Genomic DNA, 18,922 nt, shown 5'->3' on the forward strand with positions numbered 1-18,922 from the left:
TTAACCTCATAATATGATATCAAGAATCTTATTAGACTTTGACACCCAACAGTTTGGTTTTGGGAAGGGCAGATCCTGTCTATTTAATGTGGTAAATATTTGAAAGATTTACAGAGGTTGTGCATGCTGTATATCTTGACCTGGCTAAGACCTTTGACACCATTCCCCATTCTGCCATTGTACAAAAGATAAGTGCTATAAAATTGACCCATATGTGGTACAAAAGATAGTAAAAAGTCTGAAGGACAGAACCCACACAGTGCAAGTTGCAGGTGATTCATAAGAAAGTATAAATGTGACCAGTAGTGTCCCTCAGGGCTTTGTGATGAGTCTTCTTCTTTTAAACAGTTACTTCTCAAATCCAAGCAGAGAGCCAAGTCCTCTGGCTAGCAAAGTTTGCAGAAAATTAAAAACTGTCTTTGTCTGCTTCTTCCGCTTCTTCGTCTATAGAATAAGTTTTTTTTCTGATTTATATAAAGAAAGACTTGATTATCCATCTGAATTCCTTTCCCCTACGGGTTGTGAATCTGAGGAAGAGGACACTTTATCCTCTGACTCCCTTAATAAGGAAATTTCCTTTGATGAATAAAGATTTTTTTTTCAAACAGGAGGATTATCTGACTGCCAGAAAAGGTACTGTGAATTACTGATTAAGAACACTTCTAAGCCTGTTGCTATTCCAAACTGGATAAGAAAGCTAGAAAATCTCTCCACTGATCACCCACAAATGAAATATAAGGTCCGTTTTATTAAGCGCTTTTTATCTGTCCTTATAGGGAGACTTCTTCAGATAACAGACATGTACAAATGCAAAGTTTAAAAATGGTGCCAGTCTAGCGAACTTAGTAATGGCATACTGGGAGTGGCATTTTGTGAGAAACAGTGAGGAGTTTGCCAATCGGATTATCCATTACACTAGATTCTTGGGTGATATTTTTATGATTTTTAATGGGGATGAGAAACAAGTTACAGATATAGTTACCTATTTTAACAATACAACCCAGTATTTTACATTCACATTTACTTTCAGCACTGAATCAATAGCCTACTTGGATGTAAACCTAAGGAAAGATAGTATTACCAACAGTTATTGTGCATGTATTTTCCGGAAGGAAACATATTCCAACACATTTCTTCACTTTACTAGTTGCCATCCATTGCATCAAAAATGGTCAGTAGTCAAGGGGCAATTAGTAAGAGCTGCCCGGATGGTGACTAGTGATGATGAATTTGTGTTGGAATGCAATAACCTGAGGAACATGTTTAGGGTAAGATGTTATCCAGAGCAATTAATCAATGAATTGATTAGAGAAGTTCAGGACAAGAGGACTGGTGGTTTTTATAATCAAATGTTGAGTATTAAGGGTATGATAGGAGGTAATAATGTGGGTGACATGAGTATGGTACCAAGGGCGAGAGAATACAGTACTACAGCCCTCATTACTAGATATAGTGTCAATGCTCCAGCTTTATACTCCCTTATTAACAAAAATTGGTCATTGATTATGAATGACAACGTTCTCGGGCATAAATTCTGTGAAACACCAAGAATAGTGTTCCAACGAGGGCAAAACCTGAGAAACATATTGCAATACAAGACAAAAGGTGTAAGTACATGAACAGGTATGGGTTAATGTAATATGTGCAACTTTTGCAAACACATGCAGGTTGGCCAATGCTTTACGTTGAGGGAACAGAAATATGTGACCAAGCATAAGTTTAACTGTCAGAGTAGAGCGGTAGTGTACATGGCTCAGTGCCAACACTGTCCGGCTTTCTATATTGGAAAAACGGACCGCAGGTTAAGGGAAAGAGTATATGAGCATTTATATTACATTTCCAAAGTGAAAAAAGAAAGTGCCCTAACTAGATATGTTGAAGCATTCCCAGACCATACTTTTAAATTTAGGTCTATTGATTGTGTGAATTCAAATGGAAGAGGAGAGCCCGATTCATTACTGTTGGGGAAACTTGAATTGAGGTGGCAGTTTCGTACAAACGCCTATGCCATTGTCCAGGATTGAATGAAGTATATTCTATCCTGTGTATTCTTAAATTGAAAAACCTAGAGAGGTAGGCTCATGAAAGGTGGAGGTGTGTCCATACCCTCTGGTTGTAAAGTTCTGTTATGCGGATAGAATGTGTTAGGATAAATTATCTTAATATTTTAATATTTTTTAAAAAAAAATTTTAGAACGAAGTTAATGAAAATATAAATGGAATAAGTAAGTATGTTAATTATGAATTTTAGGCTAAATATTTTAATATGAGGATATTTAAGGTATTATTCATACATTATTGAAATAAATGCACAGTTAATATGTGGATGTTATAGGGAAGGGTGTTTTTAAATGGAGGTGTGTGTTAAGTGTCACATGACTAATGATTTTTCATTTAAACTTTGCATTTGTAGATGTCTGTTATCTGAAGAAGTCTCCCTATAAGGAGAGATAAAAAGTGCTTAATAAAACGGACCTTATATTTCATTTGTGGGTGACCAGTGGAGTGATTTTCTAGCTTTCTTATCCAGTTTGTGTTTTTTTCAGCTTTTTTGGTGTTTACCTGTTGCTATTCCTTCAGTTATGGATGCTGTGGAAGACTGTCGGCCTCCAGCTCCTAAAAAGCCTGATTGGTACTATATAATTCCTACTTTGCATAAGTACCTTTATAAATATCCTCCTGCTGATTCTGCTGTCGTATCTGTGGGTGCTGACAAAAGTGCTAGAACATTTTTCACTCTTTTAACACACTACCTAAGGATAAAGACAGTAGAGCACTTGATATACATTGGGAAAAGCATACACTTCTGCTACATTTCGAGTTCTAAACTGTCAAACCTATTTGTCCAAGTTCCTTTTATATATTGAGCAACTTGGGCAATCCTTAGCAAATGTTCCTAATTGTGACTTGAAATCTAATGTTTTGGATGTGCTTAACTCTGCATCTCAGATATCTAAATACACAATTAAATACATCTCTGATGCTGCTGATGTTGTTTTCAGGCTGCTGCTACCAGTACAGTTAAGTGAATGTATGCTTTGCTAAGGCTTCATTCTTTTCCGGAAGATGTGAAAACACCATTGTTAAATCCACCACCCCCACACAAAGACTTCCTATTTTGCAACTCTTCTGTGGATCTTTCCAGACGGTTAGAAGAGAGAGATAAACACATGCTGAGGGTCGGGTGTTGAGCAGTTTTTTACCTCCATTTCCTAGGTTTCAGTCTAGATATATTTTGTTCATAAATCCTTCAAATCTGGCCAGCAAAAATATGGAAGGGAGCAGTTCAAAAAGAAGTGGCAATGAATAATGTGAAAGGTGACTTCCCAAGGATCCATCTCCCAAAGGAAGCACTACTGACTATCCTTGTCACATATTCCCTTCTCCCCCTCCCCACCCTGGTGGTCTTCTGAAAATACAGTGATTTTTTTTTTATCTGTGCCTTCTTACTTGGGAATCTGTAACCATAGACGGTTGTTGAATCTAGTATAACATGGTTGCAAACTTAAATGCTCATCTCCCCCTGTTCCATGAGGTAATCCTCACCTCCCAAAAGACCAGCTTTACCTTATCCTTCTTTTACTGCAGACTCTTGGGGAGGGTGGTCACAGAGCCAGTCCCCTTAGAGCAGTGAAGAGCAAAGATTTTATTTAAGGCTTTTCCTGGTCCCCAGGAAAGAGGGAACATGGAAGTCCCATTCTAGAGCTATACAACCTCAAGACTTTTCATCACATCCCAAAGTTCAGAATGTTGACTCTTAAAACTCGTTCTTTTTTCCCTTTATGCATTTTTTGTCACTTAAGACATAAAACATGCTTCCTTACATATGCCCATTCACAAAAAGCACAGATCATTCTTAGGAGTATTATAAATAAAAGTAAAAATATAATAATAATAATCTTTGTATTGATGTTGACGAAGGGGAAATGTGGTTAGAAGTGTGAGAGAAAATATATGGAAAATAAGTAACGGGAATTGTTTAGAGCGGTTTTCAAAGGTTAAAGTAGTATAGAAGAAAGGAAATTTCTTGTAACAATTGCTGAGTGCCAAGGGAAAATGAGAAAGTATTTGTATAATATGCATAACTTTTGAATGGTTGCTGTTAAGCATGTATTTCTGTAACAACTCCAGAGCACAAAAACTTGCTAGCGCAATGATTTGCGCAACAGAAAGTAGAAATGTTTGTTGCCAGACTTAAGGAGTCAGTGACAAGACAACTAATCAGCATGTTTTATTTATTTTACCATAGGTAAATACCAGGATAACTGCTCTGAAGGGCCATAGCCTAGCAAGCACTGCTGAGGTCAGACTCAAACTTTGTGGTTCAGGTGAAGGCATTAACAATTATGCCAAACCCACCCAGAGATCATATAGATGTTTTGGAAATCCTCTGAACACGTGTATAAAGGAGGGGAATGAGGAAGCCAAGAAAAGGCACAAATGGAAATATTCATGTAAGACCTAATAGTACCAAAGATACATGAAAATGAAGTTGAAGAATTAATAGCTAAGATAGGAAAGGATGAAATAAAAAAAAATGGTGATGCATTGTCAGTCAACAGGGAAGTCTCCTGGAATGGATGCTATTCCTGTGGAATTATTGAATTTAGGAGAAAGTGATACAGTTCTCAAAGGTTTTGTTTAACAGTATCTAAATGGATGGACAGTACCACCATCTTGGAAGAAAGCTGTGCTGGCTGTAATACCCAGAGAGAGTAATGACCCCTCAGACATAGGTTCATATAGACCAATTTCAATTTTAAAACATGATTATAAAGTGTTTATGAATATACTAGCTGAGTGAATGGCAAAGGTGTTGCTAAAAGTGATTGATATTATCAGTGTGTTTTGTGGAGGTAATATGGTGACTGGTTTTGTGGAGGAGAAGCAAACATTTGACTATTACTAGAACAATGGTGAACTAGAGGGAAGTAGAGTATAAGAAAATACTGCTGTTGGTGGGACTCTACATTCAGTAGAGTCAGCTGGGATTTTATGAATAGGGCAATGCATTTGCATGCCCTGATAGAATAAAAAGCAATGTATTTCGTCTTCTCCCATTAGGGGTCGCCACAGCAGATCACCAGTCCGCAGATTGATTGGCAGTGGAGTTTTTATAGTGTCAAGTTGCCAGCCTGGCACCCAACCTTCACAGAAGGCACATGACACACAAAAACATGCACCTACTGCATGTCTTTAAAACTCGCTCGACCACAGGGAGGACATGCAGACTCCACACAGAAGTTGCTCCAGCCGAGAATTGAACCAGAAGAACCTCTTGCTTTGAGGCAATAATGTTAACTGCTGCACCACTGCAGCTGATGCATTCCCTGAAAGAATAATAGGGGTTAATTAAGAAGATATATGAAGAGTCAGAGGAAATGCATAACTTGGAGGGTTGGGGGGGGGGGTCCTCTCTGAAAAGTGGTGTTTTAACAGAGAAACCATTCAGGGGTGCCCTTTCCCCCTTTGCTTTATACTTATTTGCAAATTAATAAAGAAATCACAAATTCAATGCTAAAAATGGTATAGTAATCAAGAAAAAAATAGCCATATTTACAAATGATATTCTTTACTTAATCCAGAAAAGGAAATGTCAGTATTGTGGAACATTTTGACAGTTTCAGCTTTTTTTTGAGGATATAAAATAAATGAAGATAAAGCAAAGTGTATTGCAATAAACTATGTTTCTATACATAAATAGGTTCAGAAATACCGCCATTTATGAGGACATGATAGGATGAAGTGCTTAGATGTATGGCTTAAAAAGGATTCTATTATGATAGCTAAGCATATGTGGGAAGAGACTAAAAGAAAAATCAAAAATTGAAAAGTTGAAAGCTCATGACTGTGGGTATGGATAGTAAGGCACATACAGTAAAATTGCTTCTAGTCTGTTTAGTATTGTACAACGATCAGCATATTTTTATCAAAGTGAATTTGTGAATCATAATTAATAAAGAATTGAATACATTTATTTGAGAGTGAGAGGATAAGAGTTAGGATAAGCTGACTATCCCCATAGAACAAGGTGGTTTAGGGTTACCAGATTTGATGGGATTCTTTAGAGCTATACAGTTAAGGCTAGTATATGTAATGCTAGCAAAAGATTATAAATCAACATGCAAAGAAACAATGTTGAAATGGGGGAGGTCACAAAATAAGGAGTATGTAGGAATTTGGATGCAAACCCTTAAGAAGCTCAATGACCATATCAAATACTGTATTTGTAAAATAGCATAAAGTTTTTAAGAACGAAGTAGCCAATGGAATGGAGAAAACAGATTTGCCAATGGAGATGACTGGAAGTAAGGACGTAGAAAACAGTCAAAATATGGCTGGAATTTATTGGATGAGCTAAGAAAAGGATCCAAGGTATTGGGAGCAAATCGCTAGGGGAGGGAAAGGTAATATTGTGGGATGAGGCAAGGCAGATGTTTGGACTGTGGTTTGGGGACTGAAATCCCTACCAGGAATTGATAACAGGGTATAGGGAAAGAGAAGCGACAGAGGAGTATTACGTGAAAGACAAGCTGTGGTTAAATTTGTAGATGCATCTAGACCATAAGTTGTTGTTAAAAAGGGGTAGTTATTAGGGGTCTATATTACAATGTTGAAAGACAAATTCACTGAATACGTCTTAATCGACACATAAATATCGGCCTTTGGAAAAGCTGAATGGCTGCTTCAGCGTTTTTTTTCTCACAGGGGGAAAAAATCGCTCAGCCATCATCGGGGATTTGCCCTTTTCCCCACTGTAGTGCGATCTCAGAGTTGGTATATTTAGTTGGGGGGTGTGGGGGGTGAAGCCCTCCACTATGTATGGTTTGAAAGTTTGGTTTGTTTGTGTACAGCCGAGTGATTTTTGGGAATCAAAAAATGGGGAAAAAAATCACTGAAGTGGTTGTACAGCATTTCAAAAGGTCGATATTTACTTGTCAATTAAGACATGTTTGGCAAACTCGCCTTTTGACATCATAATATAGACCTGTTCTTAGGGCATATAAAATAATGCATGATAACTGTAAAAATCAGGCAGAAGAGTTTAAAAAAGACTGTGAAGTATTTTGCTTTTCCATTCTCACAAATCAACAGTGGGAGGATACTTGTATAGTTCCCAAGCAGGCAATAAAGTTTAGGTGCAAGATGTTTTGCATGAAAGTATTTGCAGAGGTATTTTTATACCTCAGAGAAATTTTTTTTTTCATGTCAATAGCTGGAGGTACTGCGGTGGTGGTGCAGCGGTAGCGTTGTCACCTCACAGTAAGACGTTGTCCCGTTCGATTCTCAGTTAGAGCGTCTTCTGTGTGGTGACATGCATGAATGGGTGTTCCTTCGTTGAAGGGTTGTGCTTCAGGCCCGGCAAGTCAGCATGTAAAAATCTACTGCCAATCATTAGTGGACCGGAGTTCACTGTGGTGCCCCCTAACTGGGAAAAGTCAAAAGACACAACAACAAAGCAAATGCTGGAGGCATGATAAGACAGTGGTATTAGGAAACGCTTTTTTGAGAATGTAACAGGCTGGCAGGATTTAAAACATCCCTACAGGGTACTTTACTAGAAATGTTGGGGGAGCAATTTTTTGTAACTAAAGAAATTATCTGAGACATAGAAACTGAATTGCGTAGACATAGAAAGTCCTTATTAAGTTTAATACTATCAGCTGCTAAAAAGTGATTAATAGAAAATGGAAATCAAATCTAAATCAGCTGTAAATGAAAGATTGAATGTTGTAAAGGAGATAAAAGAATTGGAGGTGAGATCTTTAAAAATAGAGGGAGCAAACTACATAGAAATAATTGGAGTTTAAGGGAGCTGTATATAGTAGAATAATGTTCAGGAGGAGGAGTGAAATTACAGTGTAGGCAGGACTTGAACAATTGCAATGTTAGAGTGAATGATAATTGTTTAAGAAATATGTATGATGCTTGAAAAACAAAAATGTTTGTAGTGATTTGTTTTTCTGTTTGCAGTGATTTGTTTTTCTGTTAATGTATATGTGCCCATGTTGTGACTAAATATATATGAAAGTAAAAAAAAAAATATTCAGAATTAGTATCTGGTTTGCACCTGTTGAAGATAGAGCACACAAGGGGTTGATCTTTTCTCTCAAGAGACTATAGCCCTCCCACTCATCTGATTGGTGCAGTACAACAATAGGGAGATGGTTGTGGAGTCATTCTTTCTCCTTTGGCACTGAAAGGTTCCTGTGCGTCTTCCTGCCTTTATCGATTGTCTCACAGCTCATGCTGAAGTGTAAGGGAATAAATACCATCATACTTAGTTTCCGTTTCATGGCTGAGAAGGCCATTGATTTAGGTATTACATTCACTAGGCGGTACAGCAGACTTCTCTTTCCCTATTCATATATTTTCCCCTTAGGTGGGGGGGGGGTCATCTGGTTTTACTTCAGAGCTTGACTTCTGATGTAGAACCTCTTATTCTGCTAGAACTTCGGGTGTGGGTCTGTGAGATCCCGGAGACTGTTAGGTGCCTTTCCACTATGCATGCTTCCATCACCAAGTGGAAAGACTTTTCAGTCTGGGTAGTTTTACTTAGCACAAACACCTGCACAGTTATTCCTTGGTAAAGGTGTGTGTGTGTGTATGTCAGCTATTCCTGTGCATCTAACATCCTAGAGGGCTGGAACGTGGCTCAGCACTAGCTAGTAAAACAGGGCATACCACATCTTCATCCTCTGTTGAGAACTCCTTTCTGCCGCAGGACCTAAGTTTAATATTGGGCAAACTTGCACAATAACTTTTCTAAACATATTAGCTTAGTGGCATTGATGTTCATCTCTGGGAAATGCTCTTGGTGGCAGTCACACCCATGTTTCACATCTCTGAGCTTCAGACCCTTTATATGTAGAGAACCATGTCTTGTCTTAAACAAGTATAAGGTCTTCCCCGGGATGAGTCAGTCTTTTTTCCTCAAAGGTGGTCTTTGAATTATCCTTTCACTAGTCTTGCTAATCTCTTGTTTTCCTTTGCTGTGGCAGAAACTAGGGAAAAGAAAACACTGCACACCCTGGCTGTAAACTGGTGGTTCAACTTTCACATTATTCATGTGTATTATCTCTTGCTAGCAGTCAAACAGGTGCCCATTAGTGATTATGTGGGTAAAGCCCATTTCTCTTGCTAACAGTCACTTTCACATTATTCATGTGTATTATCTCTTGCTAGCAGTCAAACAGGTGCCCATTAGTGATTATGTGGGTAAAGCCCATTTCTCTTGCTAACAGTCAGATGCCCATTGGTGATGTGGGCAAAGCCACTCCACTAGAGTCCCACTAGTGCTTGCTTCCAGATTGCAGCTGTTGTAGATGTTTATGCCATAGCTGCCTGATTGTCGTTGTATGCCTTGAGCAACAACATTATCTTAATTAGACCTCAGGGAGTTGACCGCTTTTGGGAAGCCTGTATTTCAAGAATCTACCATTTGAGCTTTAGCTGCTTCCACACTGGTGATACTGCTCTGGATTGTCTTCAACCTAGGATATATCAGGCAGAGTATTTTAATAGATGTAAGAGATATGTGCTTTCTGTATCATTTCATCTACTAGAGGTCCCTCCTTAATAAGTCACGAATGCCCCCCCCCCCTCGTGAAACAGTGGTCTTTTCATTATTTACTTCTGTTGGAGTTGAGTGTAAGTCATGTCAAGTACATAGTCTTCTGTCAGATGTTTTAATAATGTGTTATCAGATTTGTGTTATTTCTTGGTTTGCAAATGGGTGCTCACTAGTAGCTAGAAGTATAGACTTGTGAGCCCTTGGAATGCGTACTTTTATGTACATGGTGTATTACATTTTGGTATGTGTTGACTATGCATAGATATCCCTGAGTACAGAACTTGGATTAAGAATAAATGATAAATTCAGATTGAGTGAGAAGTGTTAATCAGCACAGGATTCATCAGGGTAGGACCGCTAGTATTTTTCTTGATATGGCAAGATCTGCAGGCTGTAGCTTGCTAGCTGGAAGCCAAAAACTTAACAATTTATGTTATCCTGTCAGTAGTTCTTTCTTCTGTAACAGATAAATAATTATGGTAATAAAGCTGATTGGAGTATTTCTTATTTTTATTAAGTGAGTCACCATTATGGTTATGGGCTTTTGGATGCAGGACATCTGGTGGATGTCGCTAGGAAGTGGACGACCGTTCAGCCTCAAAGGAAGTGCTTCATACAAATGATGAGCACCCCACAGTAAGATTGAATTCATGTCTTTGGATCTTAAAATGTTCTACATCTTGGTTATTTCTTTAGAGAAACATGTTATAAGCATTACATGTTGAGGGAATTTTATTCTTTATGATGCAATGGTCCTGTGTTTTCTTTCTAATCAAAGTTGGAAAGCATCAGTCAGTGACAGTATGATGCATTGGTTTTACCTTTTCATAAAGAAAAGCGCAGAAAATGCAGTTTAGGTAAATAGTGCTTTCACTTGTTAAAAAGTAGTGCGTTATACTTCAAACTTTGTGGCAATGAACTTCTGCTCCAATATAACTACATTAAAGTTCATTGTCCCTTGCAATGTCATGAGAAATTGTCAGATATTTTGGTTTGGTTTATTGGCAAAGAAAAGTTTGCTTTGACTACATTTTCTGTACTTTTGCAAATTAAAAATGACACTGCAAATCAGGCCTTAATGGGCATACCAGTGTTTACTGAACTTAGTAAGTCTTTACTGGTGCAGTCATTATTGTATGTGTATATAATCTATATTTGTCTATGTGTATATGTATATGTATGTATATATATATATATATATATATATATGTGTGTGTGTGTGTATATAGATATATACAGACACCTTCCCTAGTATGTCCTTAAGGAGTAATTTACATGTATTCTGTGGGCCCCCAAAACAGCAGGTTTAAGATATTACTCAGTGAGGACTCTAGCTTAGCTGGTTCTGTGTTGGAGTTTTTATGGAATGGTTGTCTGTGTGACCTTTTTACCCCTTGGTTTGGATGTTTGTGTGTTTGTGCACACACATGCATAACACACCCTTACAAACATATGTATGGATGTATTAAGAGGTAGCATGTTGGAATTTGTGTTTGCTTCAAGAATATTCATACACAGATGTCACAACCATGTACTTTGAAATCATTAGTAAATTATTTGTTTCTGAACACTGTGTTGCAAAGTACACCTAACTACCTTCCTCATTAGATTTGAAAACTAACTTGCAGAGCATAGTAAATTTACATAAATCGCTACAGCTCTCTTTCACTAGACTAGAACCTAGGATCTAATAAACATCACTTCAGTACACACTGTAGTTTGCAGTGTAACAATAAAGCATTTCTTGTTGCATACTCCCTATTCCGCTGAAGTGGATCCCTTGTTACTTAGGCATAAGAACTGCAACCCAGAATGCCAAACGTGATATTAACTCACCCATGTTAGATTCAGTAATCCGAATCATGCACTAAAAAATGCAGTGAATTGAAAGATTATGATCTCAAAGAGAAATCAGATATGTGAAATTCAGTCATAATTACTTTACAGTTATACATTCTGCAGCTGTAGGACTCCAAAGCCAGTTCTCAGAGAAATCACGCTATGCATTTATCTGTAATCAGCCAGTAGCTTAGTTTCTCTTTGGAAAGAGATTTTTTTTAACATTACAGCAGGCTTTAAACTTTTTAATGTTAAATTCCATGTAGCTGCACAGAACTTAACTGCTTTATTATCTTTTCTCATCTTAAGTTATTAGCTACAGCAGTGCTTCAGAACTCGCCTCAGAAAGGGTATTTCTAGTTATATTCTAAGTTCTGCAGCATTAACAGGTAAATCAGTAATTAACTTCCTTAGTTTAATAGGTTATCCTTGAGTAACCCCTGATTTTTCACTAAAACAATATATATTTATTGTATGAATGTATATTTGTGTACAGAGCCTTAGCTTGGTGTTGCTTCACCTTGTACTGCTTCCTGATCTGGCACCCCCCTCAACTCTTAAGTAGATGACCAGAAAAGAAAAAGGCCCTCTTCCATTGCATTCGAGAGTTGGTGAACACTATATCCCCCTCCATTTTACTCACAGTGCATAGCAGCTGGGAACCCATCTTCAGATCATTGATGCCATGCAGAAGTCAGCAGCTTTGCAAATTTACCCCAGGTTGTCTGATTATTTTTCTTAGGTTCTAGTAGATGTTTTCCTTTGTTTTATTTTATTTTTTTAACCTGATTGGATCTTCTAGGTCTACATTCAACATCATCATATTCATTTTTGGGACACACTTCATGTCCGTATTGTTGTTTGCTTAGACATCATTCCCTCCCCTTCTTCTTTTGGTACCATTTTAAAGTACATTTTTTCTTTGCTTTATTAGTCATATTTCTTGTCCCTAACCCATTCTTGACTATTTGTGTTTTGGAAATCTTCCTTGCAGCCCTTTTCCCCATGGGGGTTAGTGAGTCCCTTTAGTATCAACCCTAGCTTCATCAGGTTTGACTTCCCTATTGATGGCGTCTACCTTGACTTCATTCAGCCCCTGATAACACCTTGATATCTACAGGTTCCTTCAAGTTGCACCTTTACCTCAATCAACCTCAATGCCTTCTGTTTCAGCTTCACCTCTCCTGAGCCCAAAATCTCTTGGGGTCAACAGATTCCATCAGTGTTGATCTTATCCTCTGTGTTTAAACCTGGACAATGTTGACCCCTACTGCTCTGGTCTGTGAGATCTCCTTAGGGATGACAGTTCCTCCAGTGTCATTTTTTGCCTCAGTGGGGTCAACATTGATACCTACAGTCATTGATTTCTACTTTCTCAACCCTGACATATTCTTGGGTTTGATTGATTTCCATGGAGGTGGACGCTGGCAGTTACAGGGTCAACCTTGATTTCGTCTATATCCTCTGGGGTTGATTGTGTCTCACTACTCAGTTGACCTTGATTTTCTTCTAGGCTAACTGTGCTTTCCCCTTCATCTCATCTCTTGCAGTTTCTTCTGACTGTTCAGTTTGAGGTACTGCAGGGATTTGTCCACTAATCACAGAACTTCTGCTCTAGGCTATTGTCAAATTTTACCAGCAGTTATTCATAACTGGGCTTTTCAGTGCATATGTTGTTGATGCCCTCCCTTACTTCCATAGTTTGTTGTTTTCAGACACCAAGACCACAGCTGTTGACCACCAGATGCCCTTTTGACATTTGTTGGAATTTTTTGGAGAGGTTTAGGCCTTAACTGTTTGTTTCTTTTCTTTCCATTCCACAATGACTCCTCCTTAGTAATGTATGTCAAGGATTCAAGGACCTTTCAGGTACCTCTCTTTCTCTCTTATGGGCCATAGAGAAGGGACAGGAAATTATTTCTCGCCTGTCCTTGTATTTTTTTATTTATTTATGCATGCATGTTTGTGTATATTGGTCTGTTTGTTTCCTATGATGGTGGCCTGGGCAGGACCTTTTTCAGCCAGATCCTGGGCCATTTTGCAACAACATGACAAATTATACAATTCTGGTTTAATTACTTCTATTACCAATGTAATGTCATCTCTTTTTTACTTTCCAGTCCTTTCATATTTGTCATTTTACAGGGACCTGCAGATTCAGACAATGACAGTAGCACTCCTGCCACCTCTTGTGGTTGCCATCTTCTTTCTTCTTGTTTGCTGCATCATAGCAGTATTGCAGGACATTCCCTGGAGTGCCTGGTCTACCCCCCTGACTGACCCTTGATAATTTATTTCTGTGTAGAGTTGGTTGGGGATTCCTTCTGAACCTTTGTCTTGAAGGAATGTGGTCTAGCAGGTGATCATTTAGTTCTGGAGCAGGTTGAAGTTTCATTGGAGACTTCAGATATTGTTACTTAATCTACTGAAGAATGATCTGTAATGGAAATAGTGTAGACAAGAAACTAAACACAGCAGGCACAGAGACAGAGCATGGAATGTATTTACCAAACAGGCATTAAAATTGCTAGAAATAACAGATTCTTGAGATAATATCACAGTTACTAGTGACAGAAGAAAAAAAGCAGAGATTCAACAGATGTACTGCTACTGATTTAGAAACAAAGTTATTGAGATAAGTTAGTGAGACGCTGACTTGATAGAACTCTTAATTTAGAAAATCAATTGAGTCATTGTTTTTAGTGAAAAGGTTGTGTCAAGCACACAGTGTTCAAAGCTAATGAAATAATAACATCCCAGTAAACTGAGAAGATGTGCTTGACAGAAGACCAGTGAATTTTTGGGATTAGTTAAAATGCAACGAAAGAGCAAAGAGATAAAATACATTGACCAGGAATTTTAACTGAAATGAGAAATGTGCAGAGATGTGCCATGTACAATGCTTGCAATAAGAATAAGCCAAATGAAAAAATATTGTATAAACCAGTACTAGATTATCCATTGAACAGAACAGGGTACATATTTATTATTATTATTCCTTTTCCATTTAGTAAATTGATATACACATTTGTAAGAGCAGCTAGTGCATCAATGTCGATATTTTCAAGATGGTATACGCCTGATGCGAAAACTAACAGCAGTCACAAAAATCAGAAATGAACAAGATGTGTGCATTAGTAGGAGTTTCAGCACTTCACTACAAATCCATTAGATAGTAATGAACATGGATAATTGGAGCAAACTATCCAAACAGTAAGGAATTAAGGACAGAGCTGTTGCAATAGCTTTGGAGATTGTCATCTCACAGGTTTAGAATATAGGAATATTTCATTGCAGGGGCTCATTCTGTCTCATCAGCTCATTTGGTAAGGGGCAGAAAGTTTACATGCACATTAGTACTTCACCTCTATTGCTAATGTCTGGGAATCAGTATGAAGAAAAGCAAATGCTACAGAAAAAAAATCATCTGAATGCGAAATACTGTTATGGTCAACACTCCCAGCAGGGTGCCAGATTTACAACCTAAGAGACAAAATAAGTGTACAAAAGCATGGGAAGCATTGTGGCTTGAAACTGAAGTTGGTAATACAAATAAATTAAGGTCCCGTATTGTCCACAGGGAATGTGGAAGGTTAATTAGGAAGAATTGTGTATCTTTTTATAAGACTGATATGTCAAAGTTCTAGGATGACGAGCTGTCAGTAGTTTTGCTACCTGTCCATCTGTTTTTCTGAACCATCAGGAAATCAGAGTGATTGTCCAGTAGTCAGGAAAACAGTATACAAACTTTAGCAATATAAACAAAATGCCAGAGTTCATTAAAACTGCAACTTTGGCTGCAAAGAAAAGCATTGCTAACATGATGTGGTCAGATCCAAGGCTGTGAAAAGAAGACCTTGCCTCCCACTATTGTACTGGTTTACATCACAAAATGGACTTGGAGGTAGGTGGATGGGATAGAGAAATAGGGAGGGAAGAGGCAGGGTTTTAATGATACAAGGGTTTGGCTTCAGTCCAGTTTTTGCCACGTAAAAGATGTTAACCCTATTCAGAAGTGTTACTAGCACTATTGTCGCTAGGAGGAATAAGGCTCTGATAATTGTGATAAGAGTTAGTGACTTCTCATGTTATCTGCTCAAAAAAAGTTATAGTGACAGAAGGATGAGCTGCTGCTCAAATTTGGGCAGACTGTGCAGTCAAGGTCTTGTCCCCTGAACAAAGAAACTGCAGTCATCTTTATACTGTAAAAAGCTACTGAGCAACCATTTTATCGATCAGACTATGGCAGCTGACCAAGTAGAACAAAACTCTGTTTTGCTTACTAAGAATCTTCAGACCCCTTATCTAAACGTTTCCCTTGTCAGTCAAAAGTTCCAGTCTTCCATGTTGGCACTAGAAAATGCCAAGACAGTGGAAAAAATAGACAGGTCTATGCTGTCCGGTTTCATTTTGTAACAAGATGAGTTCTGCTTTCATATCATTACACAAAAGACTTAATCCCTCATTTTATGCTCCAAAGCATCACTCTGGTCAAAATTTTTAATAACCAGACAGCAATAACAAGTTTTCATATCTGTAGACACTTTACTCAGTCAAACATTCTTCACAAACAACTGGTTTTCTTCTCTCCTTTATGTGCACAGTGCTTGTATAACCACTTGAGCAATGAACACATTTCTCTCTAAATGGAATAAAGAAAGTTTAAATACCGTTCAGCCTCATTTTCCCTTTCAAATACATTATCATAGATTTGTCTAAAACCTTCTAGTTCACGTTCCTCACTATCTTCCTTATTAAGGTCAGTGGCACTTTTTCATTTTCGTTTTTAATATGCATATTTTGTAATGTGATGCCTTTTTTAGGTGCAAAGTGTTTTATGATTATTTTGCACACAAATAGAATCATGCTTAAATAATTGACATAATAGCAATGAGCATAAAAAATTTCAAAATATTTCCTTCCAGTCCTGAAAATAAACTTTTTTTAACCTATCCAGCTGAGAACTGTGAGCTTCTTCAACATCTGACAACTCTGCAACTTTCTGTATCATCTCTGACAATGAATGCCATGTTTATTGTGTAGTATAAACAAGCAGCACTCTGGATGAGTGTGGAGTCAAGTGCCATTCTATTCTGCAGCACTACACTACACAGCAGTCATTTCAATGGTGATCTGATTTACTCATTAAGAAGTTGCATTACTCAACCCCTCTAAAAATGTAGACAATTTTCTCAGTTCCCAGACTGACTTTGTCAGATGAAATACCTGCTCCAGATACAACATCATCACTTAAGCCCATATGTGACGGTCCTTTGAATGCAGTGTGTTCTAAATTGTGGTGATAAATCCAGAAAGGGTCTGTTTTTTTTTTTTTCAAAATGGATTTTTAATGATGTTCATCGTGTTACACTGCTGCAGTCATTACACTTGGGTTAGCCTGCCGTGAGGCGGTCCCGCAGTCGGCCAGAGTTCCAAAGTCTTGGTCCGGCGTCGGTTGCTGTCGCCTCTTCCCTGACGTTAGTGCTCCAGGGTTATATAAGATGCATCCAATGCCATTTTTTCAGTCTTTCTTGCCGCCCGGTGCCCGAAGCAGAAGCAGTTCGCAAGTGCCGGTCGGCCGACTACTGAGATTTTCGAAGTCGAATTTCAGATCCGAAGTCTTCAGTAAAGCTAAGTACCCTGTTGGGGAAACTTTTTTCTTGCCTCAGACCGATGTCAGAAAAAGTTAATAATTGTATTTCTTGTGGGAAGCAAATACCTCATAAGGACTTCCACTCTTACTGTATTCCATGCCTAGGCCCTGATCACAACGTCACTAGTTGTTGGTTTTGTGGTAGATTTAACAAACGCACTATAAAAAGACGTTTTGATTTTGCTTTGCACTACTTTGGCCGAAGGTTCAATTATACTATGCCGTATGATCAACCGACGACCGCAATACCGAAAAAACGCAAAGACAAGGATAAAGACAGGCATCCGAGGTCCAAAACCGACGACGAAACCTCTGCTAGGCCAGTCGCCGGTTCTCAGTGAGGCACTTTCGCAGCCCCTGACACCCGCTACCTCAGAGCCACAGGCCGCCTCTGACTCCCACGTGGAGACATCTAGGCCTCTGGAAACTCAAGGTATTGTGCCTACGGAAACTAATCCCTCATATGAGTCCGGAGCTGCTGAGCAGGCATTGGCTTCTGAGGGTGTTTTCAGACCTTCACAACTTACCATTAAAGCAACAGCCAAGACAAAAGTACCATTAAAGACAAAGAAGCAAGTACAGCATTCTCCTGGACAGTCCTCCATGCCTAAGAAACAGATACTTAAAATGGCCGAAGACCTCATTACTCTAATCAAGGGTTTCCATCCCCCTCTCGAGAAAAGGCCTAGGCAGGATACAGACTGATTCCTCTGATCAGGTTTCCATTTCCTCCGATTCCTCTTCAGAACAGGGGGATACTCTCTACCCCCCTATGAGGACTATGATGCTGAAGAATCTATCCCTTCAGCCTCTCCTCCTGAGGATTATTCCTCTGGGGAAACTTTACATATCATGAGGGAGCATTTCCATTGGGAAAGTCAGGATTACTCAGAATCCAAGAAAAGGCTCAGGGATTTCCTTTTATTGCCTCAGCACAGGCCCCTGGCTATTCCACCTGTACTAGATATTGTGGATGATATTCTCTGAACCCAGCTTATCTCCTGATTCTTTGCCCCCTGCACCAGCCAAGCCAGATGGGTATTATAGAGTCCCTGACTCTCACAAGTTTCTTTATAAAAATCCTTCTGCTGATTCAGAAACTATTTCCCAGGGTCCAAAAGGGAATAAGGCTTCCATTGCAAAAAATCCAGTACCCTCTGACAGAGATTCCAGAGCTATGGGGGAAGAAAGTTTACACTTCTGCAACTTTAGCAGTAAGGGCTTTAAATTGCCAGTTTCAAATGCTTAAGTACCAACAGTATTTAATGGCTCAGTTAAAACAGAAAATGCTTGCAAGCTCAGAAGCTCCTGACTGTAAAGAAATGCAGGATTTATTGCATGCAGTTGAACAGGTGGGAAAACATACTCTGCGATGTGGTTTTGATTCTTTAGAGGCCTCTTGTAGAGCCGCAGTTACAGGTTCTGTGATTCAAAGACATGCTTGGTTAAAAGAACAGAGTTTACCTGATCATGTTAAGGCAAAATTATTGGATGCTCCTTTACAGCATGATACCTTGTTTGGTGTTAAGGCAGAAGAGGTGTTAAAGAAAATGGAGGATAAAGCTAAATCTATTAATCAAGGATTTCTTACAGGTACAGCCACCTCGATTTAGCAGAAATTGGCCAACAAAGAATTGGTCCTTTCTAGTGTCAGACAGGCCACAGAGAGGCAGATACTGACGCCCAAGAGGCAGATCTCAACCCCAAGGCTCAGACAACGACAGTGGGGCACCTCAACCCCAAATGGAGATGAGGACAAGTCTCAACCTTACAGGAAACAGTCCCAATGACTTTCCCCTTCGTACGCCAAGCGCTTCCCTTTTGGAAGCCCCCTTAGGGGGAAAACTAGCACTTTT

The 18,922-nt window shown here is 38.7% G+C and overlaps 1 protein-coding gene across 1 annotated transcript in view; it reads left to right on the top strand.

Moving 5' to 3' along the window:
• Positions 1-18,922, top strand: part of PCSK4 (proprotein convertase subtilisin/kexin type 4) — a 1,808,619-nt gene that overhangs the window by 1,231,621 nt on the left and 558,076 nt on the right. The window contains exon 13 of the mRNA XM_044054831.1: positions 10,093-10,210. Coding sequence (XP_043910766.1) covers positions 10,093-10,210 — 118 coding nt within the window. The remainder of the gene's footprint in view (positions 1-10,092; positions 10,211-18,922) is intronic.

This window comes from Protopterus annectens, chromosome 13.part0 (assembly GCF_019279795.1).
Source record: "Protopterus annectens isolate FY-2018-M chromosome 13.part0, PAN1.0, whole genome shotgun sequence".
Taxonomy (NCBI): Eukaryota; Metazoa; Chordata; order Ceratodontiformes; family Protopteridae; genus Protopterus; species Protopterus annectens.